The 16,134-nt window shown below is 37.2% G+C and overlaps 3 protein-coding genes across 5 annotated transcripts; 2 read left to right on the forward strand and 1 right to left on the reverse strand.

Annotated features, from left to right (window-relative positions):
* The first annotated feature begins 313 nt into the window (after nt 1–313).
* On the forward strand, nt 314–4,806 carry LOC100815484 (succinate--CoA ligase [ADP-forming] subunit alpha, mitochondrial). The gene is made up of 7 exons (XM_003548247.5): nt 314–609; nt 727–936; nt 1,702–1,872; nt 2,368–2,491; nt 2,664–2,725; nt 4,011–4,092; nt 4,508–4,806. The coding sequence occupies exons 1-7, from the start codon at nt 421–423 to the stop codon at nt 4,645–4,647; spliced, it is 978 nt and encodes a 325-aa protein (XP_003548295.1). The 5' UTR covers nt 314–420; the 3' UTR covers nt 4,648–4,806.
* A 750-nt stretch (nt 4,807–5,556) lies between these two features.
* Nucleotides 5,557–11,571, forward strand: LOC100816018 (dolichyl-diphosphooligosaccharide--protein glycosyltransferase subunit STT3B). The gene is made up of 6 exons (XM_003548248.5): nt 5,557–6,813; nt 7,775–8,311; nt 8,737–9,191; nt 9,941–10,063; nt 10,528–10,587; nt 11,297–11,571. Exons 1-6 carry the CDS (start codon nt 5,917–5,919, stop codon nt 11,424–11,426), a joined length of 2,202 nt encoding a protein of 733 aa, XP_003548296.1. The 5' UTR covers nt 5,557–5,916; the 3' UTR covers nt 11,427–11,571.
* A 927-nt stretch (nt 11,572–12,498) lies between these two features.
* LOC100816543 (uncharacterized) lies at nt 12,499–15,932 on the reverse strand. Of its 3 annotated transcripts, none has more exons than XM_003548249.5 (3): nt 15,445–15,932; nt 14,262–14,398; nt 12,499–13,852 (listed from the first exon to the last, which is right to left on the reverse strand). In XM_003548249.5, exons 1-3 carry the CDS (start codon nt 15,580–15,582, stop codon nt 13,063–13,065), a joined length of 1,065 nt encoding a protein of 354 aa, XP_003548297.1. In that variant the 5' UTR covers nt 15,583–15,932; the 3' UTR covers nt 12,499–13,062. The 3 variants fall into 3 exon arrangements, with proteins under 3 accessions (XP_003548297.1, XP_040866588.1, XP_025981992.1); XM_041010654.1 differs by having other exon boundaries at nt 14,268–14,398; nt 15,445–15,900; XM_026126207.2 differs by lacking the exon at nt 15,445–15,932 and adding an exon at nt 14,709–15,380.
* Nucleotides 15,933–16,134: the final 202 nt, after the last annotated feature.

Genomic DNA, 16,134 nt, shown 5'->3' on the forward strand with positions numbered 1-16,134 from the left:
ATTATTTTAAAAAAAATATTTAATTTCCTCATTTTAAAAAATCTACCATTTTTGATCCAATTCTCAGATAGCCAATTTTGTCCAATCTCATAAAACACAAAAATTCCTTGTGCCAAAGTTATTTTAAATGAATATGTTAACTAGTTAAGTTTTGATTGAGCCTAAATAAGAGAGATAAAATGTTGATAACACTGAGCAATGGATTAAAATTATAGAATTTTTAAAATTAAAAATTGAATAAAATAGGTGACCAATTATTATTATGTATTTTAAATATTGTTATTGTTTTTTGAAAAGTAAAAAGTCCAAGAAGGAGGGAGGTATTTGGGACTTTGGGTTTTGATTTGGGAAGCAGCAATAGACATAGACAGGCATAGTATAGCAGCGCGGAAATCGCATCCACGACTCTGACTTAGAGAGATGGCAAGACAAGCTCTGACCAAATTGCTGTCCTCGATCGCCTCGCGCCGCCACCATGGCCTCCGCCACTTCTCGGCGGCCTCGCCGGCGGTCTTCGTCGACAAGAGCACGCGCGTGATCTGCCAAGGCATCACCGGCAAAAACGGCACCTTCCACACCGAACAAGCCATCGAATACGGCACCAACATGGTTCGCTCCTTATTCCCGCTCTCTTACGATCCACTCGTCTTTTTTATTCCTTTCTCGTTTACGCCATCATCGCATGCACGCTTTCGCTTTTGCTAACCCTAACTTCTAACGTAACAGGTTGGTGGTGTGACTCCTAAGAAAGGTGGAACCGAACACTTGGGCCTTCCCGTCTTCAACACCGTTGCCGAGGCGAAGGCGGAGACTAAGGCCAACGCTTCCGTCATCTACGTTCCTCCGCCGTTCGCCGCGGCCGCCATCATGGAGGCCATGGAGGCTGAACTGGATCTCGTCGTCTGCATCACAGAGGGCATTCCCCAGCACGACATGGCAAGTCGTTATGGAATTCTGAATTCGTAATTTGAAATGTGTGGAATGGGCAATGCTGTTTAAGGTTTTTCGTTTTTGTGGTTTTAATTGCGTTTTGGTTTTGCTATGAAGTCTGTCTGATCATCTATGTAATGCTTAGATTATAGGATGGCTAATGGATGCCTTTGATATTGTTTAATTTAGCTCCTCTAAATGGAGGAAAGGATAAAGTAAGTCATATCATACTTAATATTCTATCGCATTTTTAATTTGAAATACTTGTGTGCCTAATAGTGACAGTTGAATTTTAAATCAATGATTGCCTGCTTTGGATAAACTTCTCTATAAACACTTACAGAAGAAGAAGCAAATAAGAATGAAAGATTAAATAAACTTCTCCCATAAGTTAAAATTAGCTTATGCATCATATGTCAATTTGTAGAAGTTCTTTCATTTTAGCTTCTTCAAAAGCTGATTTTGACTTATGTGTAAGCTAATTTTAGCTTATAGAAGAAGCATTTTTAAATTTTTTCTTCTCTAAAGTAAGCACTTACTTTAAAAAAGCTGCTTATGGAGAAGTTTATCCTGATAGGGCCGAGATTACTTTACCCTTTAAAGTGAGTTGCTTACTTTAGATAAGCCAGATCCAACAATGTGCTAATGTCAAATGTCTTGTGTAGTGGAACCTTTTGTTTGAGCTTGGGAATGTCTGGTGTGTAGTTTACTTTGGAGTCTGTGCTGCTGATTTGAATGTAGTGGCTGAAGTTGATAACTTTTCTATGTCAGGTTAGGGTTAAAGCAGCACTTAACAGGCAGTCCAAGACTCGTTTGATAGGACCAAACTGCCCTGGCATTATCAAGCCGGGGGAATGCAAAATTGGAATCATGCCAGGTTATATTCATAAGCCTGGTCGCATAGGAATCGTCTCTCGTTCTGGTACCTTGACATATGAAGCGGTGAGTGCTTGTTTTGATTTGGGGAAGACTATTTGTTTTGTTGCAGTAGTGTATGAGATTGAGTCATGTGTATTTGTGATAATATCCGAAACTTCAAATTGAGGCCCCCCTGCTGATGAGTAATGATATGTTGTTGAAATGTCCAAAATATTGACCTGTTGTACTAGAATTATTTGTCTATGTTATGCCATTTCTCTTAAGTGGAAATTTCATTTACTACTTTCCCACTCCTGACTTAGCATTGCTGTGAATCTTTTGTGCCACTTGTGATATTATCATGTCTTGGTTTTTCCCACAGCAGTGTTTGCATAATAATCAACCTGCTTATTTTCTCCAGAATTAGTTATTGACATGATTACACATCTATTATCTAGTAACATGCTTATACTTGGGAATTATTACCATTTGAAATTTGAAGTTCTTTTGAATAGTTTTGATGATACAATAATAATGGTTACCCATGGATAAACCATGTATTTGTTTTTAACTATTCAGGTTTTCCAAACGACTGCTGTTGGCCTTGGACAATCCACTTGTGTGGGTATAGGAGGAGATCCCTTTAATGGAACAAACTTCGTTGACTGCCTTCAGAAGTTCCTAACTGATCCTCAAACAGAAGGTATTTTGTCAGATTTTATTTTTGTCTTGTATATTTCTGTGTGTTCTGTTTATCCACTGAACCTGGGTTATGTCCTCTGTGCATAGTTTCTTTTCCTGACAAGTGATTTTGTAGGATTATTGGGACAAGGACAAAAGGTCATTTATTATTATTGTTTGTTTGTGTAAGCCAGGTATCATTCTTATAGGAGAGATAGGAGGAACTGCCGAAGAGGATGCTGCTGCACTAATTAAGGTTCCTTTTTTAATTATTACCTGTGCATAATCTTTTGTCTTTTACTTAGTTATTAGTATCCTAAAAATGAAAATGACTTTGTCTGTCTTGTGGGGAAGGGACACCAGTAAATCAGTCTAAGATATGCTTCTTAACTTCTACAGTAATAATTCTGGGGAAGGGATTTTGATAGAGCTTGGATTCAAACTCAACGTATTAATTAATGGGTCTAGCTCCTTATAACGGAGGAAGCTCTCATAAAAATAGAAAAAGTAGAAAAAAATGGTATAGGAAATAAGGTAAAATAATACTTCAAGAAGCAGTATCCAGCCTCACCCAATTCACCCTGAAATTCTCCCTCCTTATTCTCTTTCTCTACCTCCCTGCCTACTAGAATCCTGCTCCCCATTTTCCAGCTACTGCTTCTGTTAAGCCTCTCTTTCTCCTTCCTGTAAGCAATTCCACCTCGGTTCCATTCTCTCCATTGAGTGCATTTTCCTCCTTACCCTCTATGTCTCATTGCCTTCTTTTGTAGACACCTGATGCAACTTCCCTCAAGGCCCATCTTTATTCTACTCAACATCAATCATTCCTGTCCTCCTGTTATAAACATGGGTAAAGTCATAAAGGTCCTATGAGATTTGCAAACTGCTTAGTGCATAACCTGCTGAGTAATTATTATGTTCCAAATTCTATTATCTTTTTTAATTAAATCATTTATGATATTATTTTCGTATGTCTATTCTCGATATAATGCATTGATGGATTAGTCATCAATTGTAAATATCTCTTCTTTTAGTCTAACTTATTTAGGCATGGTTTTTTGTTGTTTTGTTTCTGTCACTCTACACATTAGTAGCATTTTGTACCATTATCTCAACTGTGGTGTATTCTTCAACTCTATGGCATGCCGTTAGGTATAAATTCATTTATATGATCATATGATGTGGTCTATGTTAAATTCAAAATGATGGAGGTTGTGCTTTAGACATCTTTAATTGTGTACTTGGATGGCTAAAGCTAGACTATAGGCAGAGGTTATTAAAGCATATAAATTGCATTTGGCATTTCTTTATAGAGAAAATTTTGAATGTTCTTTTTAATTGGTCAAATTCTTGTCTTGGTGGATGTGAATCTCCTTATTTTGGTGGACAAGTTAAATCTTTATTAGATGTTACTTGTTGATATTTATGCCAAATATCTCATTTTATAGAGAAAGAACAAACACATGCTCAGTTATCTTTTTTGTCTTTTTAAAATGTTATTTGCACAAGTTCTTAAATTGATTTTATGAATGACTATACAGGAGAGTGGAACTGAGAAGCCTGTTGTTGCTTTTATTGCTGGTTTAACTGCTCCCCCTGGTCGTCGTATGGGTCATGCTGGAGGTAAGATTATTTCCAAATTTCTGGAACTGATGGCTTTTGATAGAAAATATCATTCCAGCGTTGTTGCTTAATTCATCATGAATTGGGTTGTACCACTTATTCATCGAACTGTGTTTGATATGATTGAATGCATCTTGGGCTTTTGCAAAATATTTTAAGCTTAACGTGTGTCATGATTAGACTAAATCCATTCAGGCACTCATCCACCCTCAATTAGATTTGGGGAAAAATTTGGCAGTAGGATTAATCATCTAGGATGGATTACTTGAGTAATTAATTATCTTTGTGTTCCTCTTGTGTAAAATATCATTTACCCTCAATTGTAATTTTAGTGACACAACAATAAAGCAATATCAGTTTCTAATTTAGTTAGATTTTCATTTTTATGTGATATTAATCCTTCTTGCTTGTGCAGCTATTGTGTCGGGTGGCAAGGGCACTGCACAAGACAAAATTAAAACCCTCAGGGAAGCTGGGGTCACAGTTGTGGAGTCCCCTGCCAAAATTGGAGCTGCCATGCTAGATGTTTTCAAGCAGAGGGGCTTGGTTCAATAGTTTGGGTTCATTTAACTTCAAATCATTTTGGTTTCGATTGTTTACATGCTCAAAATTTCTTGATTCCCATTGGTAATGATGGGCTATTTTTCCATTTTCTTTTTGGAGTTACGAGAGGTGCATTAAAATAAAATTCAAGATGCTTTATATTTGCGGAAAGTTTGATAGTCTTTGAACTCCGGATTTTCTGGCGTTGATTTGTGAACACGATATACCCTTTGCCAATGAATTTCCAGCAACTTCAAATTAACGTAAACTTTAAATGTTTGAGAATGTCTGTGGTAGTCTTAATTGTGATGGAGATAATTTTTATGGAGACACGTGCGAAGAAATAGGTATACACGAACATGTAAACATCACGAGCAGTCACCTTGATGTTGCATATTAACTCTTGTTAAGATGACCAAGAAATTACTTTGAAAAGAGCCATTTCCTCCAAAGTTTAGGATAAATTCATTTCAGATCATCTGAATTGTTTTTAATCGTCCATATTAATGTACATGTAGTACCTGAGGTAATGTACAAATAAATAAAATTTTGAAATATTGTTTTAAAGTCACATTTGGAATTGATTCTTATAGATAAATTAATGTTTCAAAATGTATTTAATTCTCTTTTAAAGTTAAAATTTCTGAATTTTTTAAAAAATTCTAGTGTTTTTTTGTTTTTTGTTTTGTGTGGGGAGAGAGGGGAGAGATCGATTTGTGTAATATAGATTTGTTATTTTTTTTGTTACAATTTAGAATTGATTTAAAAACCCATAATTTCATCCAATAATTTGTTTGCTAAAAAAATGACAATGCCAAGTCAGTTAATTAGCCCAATTAAATTAATTGATCAAATCAATTAACCAAGTCAATTAATTAATCCACTTCAATTCAAAATACAGCAATATTTTTCAAGTGTTACTTAAACCCACACATTCTATTCAAAACTCCCAAGTAAACAAACAACATTTGACACCAAAAAAAAGAAAAAGAGAAAAAAAAAAAAAAACTCTACCGTTGGTTCTGAAAAACAAAAAAAGCACGTGAAATGTGTTGAGTAGTTGAGATTGATACCTCAGTGTTGTTGTACCAGGTTGGGTCCTACAGTATATCTCCAGTGTTTGGAATCTCCACTATCCAAATCCCTATCCTGGAATTAGCAAACCGTTGACTCTTGACTCTCTTCCCTTCCATCTCCACCAAATTCAGATTCAGATCCACTCCACTGCACTCACTCACTCACTCCCATTCCCAATTTCTCCATGAAACCCTAATCCCAACAATGGTCGTCACCACCACCAAATCCTCTCCAATGGCGCAAGATCTCAAAACCTCCATGAGCTCCTTCACTCTCCCCAAAACCCTAAAGCTCAAAACGAAGCAACAAGAGCTTCTGATCCGCGTCGCCACGCTCTCCCTCATCTACGTCCTCGCCTTCATCACGCGCCTCTTCAGCGTTCTCCGCTACGAGTCCATGATCCACGAGTTCGACCCCTACTTCAACTACCGCACCACGCTCTTCCTCACACGCAACGGCTTCGCCGAGTTCTGGAACTGGTTCGACTCGGAGTCATGGTACCCGCTCGGCCGCATTATCGGCGGCACCCTCTACCCCGGCCTCATGCTCACCGCCGCCGCCATCCACTCCCTCCTCCGCTTCCTCCGCCTCTTCGTCCACATCCGCGAGGTCTGCGTCCTCACCGCGCCCTTCTTCGCCTCCAACACCACCCTCGTCGCTTACTTCTTCGCGAAAGAGGTCTGGGACTCCGGCGCCGGCATCGTCGCCGCCGCGCTCATCGCGATCTGCCCCGGCTACATCTCCCGCTCCGTCGCCGGATCCTACGACAACGAGGGCGTCGCGATCTTCGCGCTGCTGCTGACTTTTTACCTCTTTGTGAAGGCGGTGAACACTGGGTCATTGGCGTGGGCCCTGGGCTCGGCGTTCGGGTACTTCTACATGGTGTCGGCGTGGGGGGGTTATGTGTTTATAATCAACTTGGTGCCGCTTTATGTGCTGGTGCTGCTTGTGACGGGAAGGTACTCGCTGAGGCTGTATGTGGCGTATAACTGCATGTATGTGTTGGGGATGCTGCTCGCCATGCAGATTAGGTTTGTGGGGTTCCAGCATGTACAGTCCGGGGAGCACATGGCGGCTATGGGCGTTTTTTTCTTGCTTCAGGTTGATTTTGGTTTCATTTTATGTGTGTAGGATTTTAGTGAGGATGAAACTTAGATGCAGTTCTTTAGGTAGTTTTGACGAGGTTTTAAGGAATGGTTTGTGGCCGCAAATTTGGTCGCAGCGTCAAGGGTTTTGGGATTTCTGTGCTGCAATTCACAGTCTGCAGCTGCAGCCTACTATTTGTCCCAACATCAAGGTTTTTGGGATTTATGCACTGCCAAGGTTTTAAATTGCACTTGTAGTTGCAGTCACAGTTTCATCGTGATTCTCGATGTTGCATGAAATTTCGGACAAATGTGTGTTGGATTTTATCTGGGGCAAAAGTTAGTTGCAGTTTTTTATGTAGTTTTGATGAAGTTTTAGAAAACTGTTTGTAACTGATTTCGGTTGCGACATCAAGGCTTTTGGGGGTTTCTGCACTGTAATTGACAGCTTGCTGCTGCGGTTTTGGCTGCAACTTTTTTGGCAATTGTGTGCTGCAATTAACTGTCCATTGCAGCTACAATGTCAAGGCTTTTGGGATCTCCACGACCACAATTGTTGACACATTTGAGTTCAGATGCAACTTCAGGGTATTTGGGATTAGTGTGCCACAGTTGACAGTCTGTCTCCTATTTTGGTAAACAATATCAAGGTTTTGGGGATCTCTGCAACCACATTTGTATGCAATATCGAGGATTACGACAGAATCACAATCACAATTATGGTTACATTTGCCTGCAATATGATTACGAGGGAATCTCGTCTGTAATTTAAAACTTTTTTTCTTCAATCAAAACTAGTATTTCACTTTGGTAATTCACATAATAAATATTTGCATTGAAGGTCAATAATATTACTAAGGTGAAACTTCAATTCTGATTGGACAACAAGAGTGAAAACACGAGGAACTGCAGTTAAATTTTGTCCTTTTATGGGAGGTGTTTTTCTGATTAGGGTCTAACTTGGGTTGTTTCCACAGGTGTTTTTCTTCTTGGATTGGGTGAGGCATTTGCTTAGTGACACCAAGTTGTTTCAGGCATTTCTGAGGATCACTGTGACTAGTGCGGTTGCTGTTGGTGCTGTTGCTTTGGGAGTGGGCACAGCGTCTGGTTATATATCTCCATGGACTGGGAGGTTTTACTCCTTGCTTGATCCAACATATGCTAAGGATCACATTCCAATTATTGCATCTGTCTCTGAGCATCAGCCAACTGCTTGGTCGTCCTTCATGTTTGATTTCCACATCTTGCTGTTCCTTTTCCCTGCTGGCCTCTATTTTTGCTTCAAGCGTTTGTCTGATGCCACAATCTTTTTAGTAATGTATGGTCTTACAAGCATGTATTTTGCTGGGGTTATGGTTCGGTTGATTCTTGTGGCTACCCCTGCTGTGTGCCTCATTAGTGCTATAGCGGTTTCTGCCACTGTGAAGAATTTGGCTCGGGTAGTGAGGGCCAAAAGCCCAGCTGTTCAAAGTGGATCTACTAAAGGAACTAACTCTGCAAAAAGCTCTTCCAAGGTTAGATTCTTTTAAGTAGCTTGTTGAGCAAAAGGCTTCTTCAGATGATTTGCGTTCTATTGTGTTCAATTTTTCTCTCCTTTTTTTTAATCACATGCTAATCTAGTAAATGGTGTGCCTATCCTTCAGTTTTGTCAACTTGATCCATTTCATTAATTATAAGAAAGATGAATCAGTTGTTGCTTGGTATTTTTAAACAAAATAATTACTCAAATGTGTAATGTGCACCTAACAGCAGGTATGATAATTGCTGTGTTCTTTCACAACATTTATATGTCATAGTTTTTAACTTCATCAGTTCATCTTTTTTCCAGCTAGAATCTTAAATATTGTATTAGAATGGTGTTTTTGTGTCTTAAATGTTATTGTGGTGAATGTTGATGTGACAATTTAATAATAGGTGTATGATTACTGATCTGATGCAGGGTGTAGTTGACAACTCCCAGCCTTTCCAAAAGAATGGTGCTATTGTGTTACTCCTTGGTGCTTTCTATTTGCTCAGTAGATATGTCATTCACTGCACTTGGGTCACATCAGAGGCTTACTCATCTCCCTCAATTGTCTTGGCTGCGAGGGGTGCCCATGGCAACAGGGTCATCTTTGATGATTATCGTGAAGCTTACTTTTGGCTTCGCCAGAACACTCCACCAGATGCGAAGGTGATGTCATGGTGGGATTATGGTTATCAAATCACTGCCATGGGAAACAGAACAGTTATTGTTGACAATAACACCTGGAATAACACACACATAGCCACTGTTGGGCGAGCAATGTCATCCTATGAGGATGAGGCTTATGAGATAATGAGATCACTTGATGTTGACTATGTATTAGTCGTGTTTGGTGGTGTTACTGGTTATTCTTCTGATGATATTAACAAGTAAGGCCATATGAAGTAATGTTTTACTTTTACACATCCACATTTGCCCAATGCATGTGCACATTTCTTTTTGAAAAATGTTAAATAGACAATCCTTGCATTCGGAGCTTTGCACAAAACTTGTAAATATGGTTTCATTAGAATTGTTGAGCATATAGATGTTTTAAGTGTTGTCACCCAAAGCTCAAGCCACTTATATTTTGTAGGTAGCATCACTCTTTCTCTATTTTTGAGGCCAATCATTCTCATCTTCAGTAGTTGGTGTATTATTTTCAAGTGTGCCCCCTCATTCTTTATTTTGTTTCTTACCTGTAGTGTATAGTGTGTATACTATTACTAGCCTTCATATTTTTGAAAAAATAAAAAAATTTAGACATTCCATCAGCGAGTTGGTGCAGATTGACAGGCCATTTCGATGAAAACATGAACTATGAAAACTTGGTTCATATATTTATTTCTCATGGCTTTGTATGTAGATTTACTGTTTTGGCATGAAAAAATATTTCTAGGTTTCTAATGACTGACTTTTTGGATTGATTTGGATAATATGTTGTTAGATTTTTCTGCTGCAAAATTTTATTCGTTTATAAAGACACAAGTATACATTTAATGTTCATTGATCATGTCCTGCATATAAACATTTCAGTTTTTCCTCTGATTTTTTTTTGTTCATTATTTTGATTTTTACAAGTATTTCTCTGCTACAATGCTTCCAGTGCTTTTGTAAGATATTCCCAATTTTTGTGTAGATTTCTCTGGATGGTGAGAATTGGTGGTGGAGTTTTTCCTGTGATAAAGGAGCCTGATTACCTTGTCAATGGAGAGTATCGTGTAGATAAAGGAGCAGCTCCAAAGATGTTGAACTGTCTTATGTAAGTTTTTTAACACAACTAGTTGGGCTTGGCATTTGAATTATCTTGGAAGTTCTAGCAAATCTGTATGCACACAAGTCTGTTGGTTTTGGTATCACAATATAGAAATAGTGACTGTCAAATCCCAAGAACACACTGTCACACTGTTTTCAATTTAAAAAGTAACTTTGAAGCTAAAATAATTATATAATTGCCAATCTGTTTTAATTTTAATTTTAAAGCTTTTAGTTTTTACTTTATAGTAATTTTTTTTAAGATCCTAAAAATGAGCCAAATGCTACTCTAGTGTTTCCCCAGTGTGAATCAGGTGCTATTTTTTTTCAAGCACTGAAAAATGGAATAGAAAAAGGAAACTGTTCTGGACCTCAGGATACCATATTTGCCGATATTTATATTATATGTAAAGGCATGGATAAATGGATACATAATGAATTTAATTATATTTTTCTTCATTTATGATTTAGGTACAAGCTGTCCTATTATCGGTTTGGGGAGCTGACAACAGAATATGGCAAACCACCTGGGTAAGTTTCATAGTTCTTATTGTTGCTACAGTTTAACAATAAAATTCCAAAAAACAAAATAGGGGTCTTTGCATTAGTGTTATTTACAAAGGGAATATGAAGAATTTATGCCTCTTGATTAGCTATATTGAAATCACACTTTCTGTTGATATCAAATATGTTTTTTCGTTTTTTTGGACTTGGATAAGTTTCTGATTATTTTGTATTTGATATAATTTTTTTTTCATATAAGGATAAGATAGGTAGCCTATGTTATGGATAAATTTATGTTATCCCGCGTAATACTCAGTGTTATGGGCAGTTCTTTTGGGAGAAGAAAAAATTGAGATATGTTTAATCTCTACTTCTGGAATTCAAATTTCAGCCTTATATCAAAACCTGTTAAAGTTTCACAACCAGATGTTTCAAAGGCATTGAATATGATTTCGTATATCAGTGGCTATATCCCTAGTGTTTGTCCAATGACAAACCTGAATGAGGATTTCAAATTGCCAAGATAATGTGTGAATATTGCGTGTATGCCTGTTAATATGTTTGAAGTATTGTACATTTTTCTTTCATTAACCACGTCCAGTGACAAGTCAGGATGAGGATTTCAAACAGGCAAGATAATAATTTGGGAATATTGTGTATGCTTGTTAACATGTTCTGTTTCGAGTAATGTATATTATTTATTTATTTATTTATAATGTGTATCTTGCAATGGCAGGTATGATCGTGCTAGAGGTGTTGAAATTGGAAATAAGGACATAAAGCTTGAGTACTTGGAAGAGGCGTTCACTACACAGAATTGGATAGTTCGTATTTATAAAGTGAAACCCCCTAAAAACAGGTGGTAACTCCAAAAAAACAAAGACTGTTTTCTCTGCGGGAAATGATAGCATTCTAGTGAACTTGAGCGCTGAAAATCTTGTTAGCAATATTACAGATTGTGGATTATTTTTGATCTAGAATTAGTTGAGGTAATTTTGTGGATTTTTGAAATGTTACAGTTTTTATGACTTTTAGTCAACTGCCCAACTTAACCTATCGGCTTGGCACCACTTGTCTGGCCCAAATTATACAAGATAGCCAGAATAGAACTGTGCAAATAGCCCGATATTTCCTTCAAATAAATTTTGGGTTATTTGATATCACTCGGCTCGTTGTATGAAGGGAACAAGAGAATTAATAAAAAAATATTGCTTTTGGGGGCGAATGTTTTTCACCTTACTTTTAAATCTTAATAATTGGTCTATACCAAAACAGAAAATATCAATCTATTAAAAACACAAGTGACGTGCGTTGCAGAGCACAATAACTAGAATCTGATAGCTTGTTTGACACCAAAAGAATCTTCCTAAAATTATTGAAAGCAAATACTGTTATTCTTTTATTAAAACATGTACGCGTCTTAGATTTCAGACAGCGAATCGCTACCTAATAATAAGAGTCACACAGATCTTGAATTTCAACAATGATTATATTTTTGAGCTCGTCGATAATATGTTTCAGCCATGTGCCTTTGTCATTATCAGGTGTAATAGAAAGGGGGAACATGCATGTGAGATAATCCCTGCATTGGAAGTAATTTACTTTAAAATCATTGTTTAGCATTGCTTCTCCACCACAAGACAATTTTTCATACCAGTCTCCATAAAATGGTCCTTGCTTTACTCGTTTTTGAAAGCACATTTATATCAAAAAGCACCTCACCTTACTTTGCGTATGGACACGATAAAAGATCTTGTACAATGTAGGCATGATTGGATGGACCACTTCATTGAGCTCTTATATATTCAATATATATTTCGAATACAAGACTTGCAAAAATCAACACAATTATTAGAAATAGGACGTATTAGCAAAACCACAAAATCAAAATAAGATGGGAGTGCTTGATAGCTTTGATTTATTTGTTACATGGAGGGATGACAGAATACACCCACATGTATCAATGAGGGTAAAAGAACTAATCCAATTGAATAGTACAAGCCACGAAGCTAGAAGAGTACCCATGTAAACATGGTTTACACAAATTAAATGGAATTGCAGTATAATGGGTCTCAAGAAGAAAAAAAAATGATAAATACTTACACAATGTATTCAATAATAATAATAATCACATGATTAACCACTGAACAGAATGACTTTCACTTCACTCGTTCATTTAACAAAGGAAATAATCAATATGTAAATAACTCTTTATCATCCAGGTGGGGTCGAACACCATTACATTATTGGTACAATTGAAAAACCAGCTGCTTACCATTTTCATGCACCTTTTCCTCAGTTGCAACTGCTGAAGCTTTTCCTCTTAGGAGGTCATCTACCCCTTGCTAGGCCTGGAACAAATATCCTAATTTTGTATTTTTCTCTCTTCTTTTTTCTTTTCCTTCTTTGCAAGGCTTACTAACCCAAATAATTGCATCTTGTTGCAATTTATATTTGTGTAAAGTCAAAAAGTATTTTGCTCAAATGGGGAACAATTTTACACTAATCAAGGGCAGCTTTGCTTCTGCGGCCAGATATTGGGATAGGTAGACCATCAAAGATAGGTTTCGAAATGGCTGCTTGCAAGTCAGGTTTCAAGCTCCATATTGCAGGCGGCCAGGCTGCTGCTGAATTGTTTTTTTCCTGCTCTCTGAGGCTTGATGCACTTGACGATTTGCGCACTCCGGAAAAGCCATCAGTAAATATAGATTCTCCCAACCCCACTGGAATTGAATCTAACCATCCTGATTCTGACTCAGGGAACAGCGCTGCTCGACTAGCCGATTTCGGCCTCATGGCTAATGTTTTTCCATTTGAAGAAAGACCATTTGATCCATTACCATTTCCTTCTTTCATAATCTTTTCTGGGGTACTGGTTCCGTTATCAACTTCAGCTTTCTGACGTCTTCGGACAGATTTCTCATCAGACTTCTCAACTCCTGTGTCCCCAATTTCCGCAAGAGGCACATATTCATCATCCCCGGTCAGTAGATCATACACTAAATTTGTTGACCTGGGGTAATCATTTGATGCTGATGGTAGGTCTAAAATGGGTGAGGCTTTGGGAAGCCATTCCCCACTAGAATGATCAGAATTTGAGGACAAATAAACTGCCATTTCTGTTCCATTCAATGTATCTCTTGAATTTGAAGATTTGAGGCCATAGAATTTCTGTAAAATGCTCATAGCTGGAGAAATATTCGGTTGAGGTGGTTTCAGTCCTAAGGACTGGAGAGGTTCCTTCATGGCAGATTGACCTATGCGTAGGGGTTTCCTCTCAATACTAGCTTCTCTGCAATGAGTTTCAGTTAAAAATGAGTTTTCATAATCCAGCACAGAATCTTAAATCGAAGTAACTGGTTGGTGAAGCTATGCTATCTGAAAAAATTCTAAGCATCAATCTTAAACTTTATTATTGAGCTATTACATTCATTGTATTGAAAATATTTAGCATAAATAGCTGATAACTAAGCACTTGTAATTTCAAATTAGAAGCTAGAACTGTAGTCAACATCCGAAAGGAGTAGGTTATCATAGGTGGATAATACACTACAAACTACATTAACAAATTAATGCAAGAAGATATCTTGTAATTGTAAGATATATCATAGAGGACATTGGAAAGCTTTCCAGAAAAAAGAATTTAATTATTGCAGCACGGCAAGGGGAAGAAAACTGAAATGAGTAAAAGATAGTAGTACCCTGACTTTGCAGGTTCATCATGTGGACCAGGAGCAGGAGATGGTGGATGACGTCCTGGTAATGGAATTTTCAATGTCTTCAGTGCGAACATTTGAAGATCTGTGGCCAACCCATTCATCCTTTTTATGTCAGCTACCTGAATCATAAAGGAAATTTTAACGAAAGATTTCAGTATCATGTTATCAAAGACCATAAAGCAGCAATAATGCATGCATGCACTTCACGTCAGCTACAACGTATTATAACATGTTGGTCCTACACAAGTTATTGCTACTCTTAAACAATCAAGGGTGAGGTGTATGTATCTCAAAAAATGTACACTGCCATTAGCATAAGTGATTTTACATGTTATACAATCATATCTGTCTCTTATAAAGGCATTTCTACAAGACAATACATTGTGTCCATAAAGTGATAGGTAAAGCATATATAAGTAAATATTTGACCAATGCAAAGAACAAATGACAATTTCCGAAGTGATTTCATGCATGAGTTTCAAAACACCAGCTCCTCTCATCTTTGAGGCCAAAGTCAGACGAAAGGGGATGAATTCTTTCTTCCCAAATTTTCTCCCAAAAAACAACTGCCAAAACTGAAAACCATCCATTCCTATTCTCATTCCCTATTCACAATCTTTCAACTGATCACCAAAAACATCCTAAAAGTGGAGAATGGAACACAAAGAAGAAATCACGGATTAAATACTTCCAAATAACCAAGAACCATCCAAACTAAAAATTGAACCCCTTTCAGAGACTCACCCCCCGTTGGCATTATTAATCATTAGAGGAAAAACAGACGCACTTAACTCAAACGGTTGTGTCAGATCAGCATACCCCTATTAAAGGATAAAAAACAAAACAGAAACAAAAAGAAAAACAAAACACACACACAACCTCCACCACTCCAAAAAAAAAATAGAGAATTTAGAAAACTACAACATGACACGAAATCTGCATCTTGTATTCTTGTTCATAAACATCTAAAACCCTTACAAAGTAAACACCAAGTTAGTCCCCTAAAAGAACAAATGAAAAACCTACAAAACCCAAAACAGAAAAATAAAAAAAAAAGCAACCAACTTCACCATTCCTGAACCAATTCACGGTCAGAAACCAAAAAAATAATAAAATGAACATCCAAAAAAACGAAAACATAATAAAAGAACAAATAGTAATTTACCTCAACACCATACTTGATTGCCACACCAGCAAGAGTGTCAAGTTTTGAAACCTGGTGCTCTATATAACTCACCCCATTACCTCCGCCACCACCGCTGCCGCCTCCGCCGCCGTTATGCAACCCGTTTGACGGCGACATCTACTCCGATCAACCCACCGACAGCAAGATCTAGGATCCGAGACAGAGAAGCATGAAATTGTCTTAAAGGGGAAGTGGGTGGAGAGGGAACAAAAGGGTCAAAGAAAAATGTGTTCTTGGAGGGAGAAAAAGAAGAGGAAAGGAAAGAAAGGAAAGTTGAAGATGGATAGAAGAAGAAAACTATACAAGGAACGTTGGTTATGATTGTGATTTTTATTTTGGTTTGGCAGAAAGAAAAATTAAAAATGAAAAAAAATGGGGTTTCTTTCTTTCTACAAGAATTTGACTTTATTCCACACACACCACTCCTGCTTCTGCAATGCAAAATATGGGAATTTTCCTATTTCTTGTTACTTCCTTCTTCTTTTTTTTTTTTTTTCCTTTTTGGTTGAAGTGAGTGTTAATGTGAACCCTGTAATTCCTCAAGTAGGTGAGAGATTTTTAACCAAATTTTAGTCCATGTTAACTGTGAACAAAATAAGAAATAAATAAATGATGTTTAAAAAAGTTAAAAAGAAAATTTGAAAATAATAAATTTTTTGAATTTCATAA

This window comes from Glycine max, chromosome 16 (genome assembly GCF_000004515.6).
Source record: "Glycine max cultivar Williams 82 chromosome 16, Glycine_max_v4.0, whole genome shotgun sequence".
NCBI classification, from domain to species: Eukaryota; Viridiplantae; Streptophyta; class Magnoliopsida; order Fabales; family Fabaceae; genus Glycine; species Glycine max.

What these genes read in the sequence shown, in the direction of transcription:
- LOC100815484 (XM_003548247.5), top strand. Translation starts at nt 421, where the DNA reads ATGGCAAGACAAGCTCTGACCAAATTGCTGTCCTCGATCGCCTCGCGC. An exon ending in GTACCTTGACATATGAAGCG is followed by an intron (nt 1,873 to 2,367) that starts GTGAGTGCTTGT and finishes TTAACTATTCAG; the next exon opens with GTTTTCCAAACGACTGCTGT. An exon ending in AACTGATCCTCAAACAGAAG is followed by an intron (nt 2,492 to 2,663) that starts GTATTTTGTCAG and finishes TGTGTAAGCCAG; the next exon opens with GTATCATTCTTATAGGAGAG.
- LOC100816018 (XM_003548248.5), top strand. Translation starts at nt 5,917, where the DNA reads ATGGTCGTCACCACCACCAAATCCTCTCCAATGGCGCAAGATCTCAAA. An exon ending in CTGCAAAAAGCTCTTCCAAG is followed by an intron (nt 8,312 to 8,736) that starts GTTAGATTCTTT and finishes GATCTGATGCAG; the next exon opens with GGTGTAGTTGACAACTCCCA. An exon ending in GAATATGGCAAACCACCTGG is followed by an intron (nt 10,588 to 11,296) that starts GTAAGTTTCATA and finishes TTGCAATGGCAG; the next exon opens with GTATGATCGTGCTAGAGGTG.
- LOC100816543 (XM_003548249.5), bottom strand. Translation starts at nt 15,582, where the DNA reads ATGTCGCCGTCAAACGGGTTGCATAACGGCGGCGGAGGCGGCAGCGGT. An exon ending in CAATCAAGTATGGTGTTGAG is followed by an intron (nt 14,399 to 15,444) that starts GTAAATTACTAT and finishes TTTATGATTCAG; the next exon opens with GTAGCTGACATAAAAAGGAT. An exon ending in GATGAACCTGCAAAGTCAGG is followed by an intron (nt 13,853 to 14,261) that starts GTACTACTATCT and finishes AACTCATTGCAG; the next exon opens with AGAAGCTAGTATTGAGAGGA.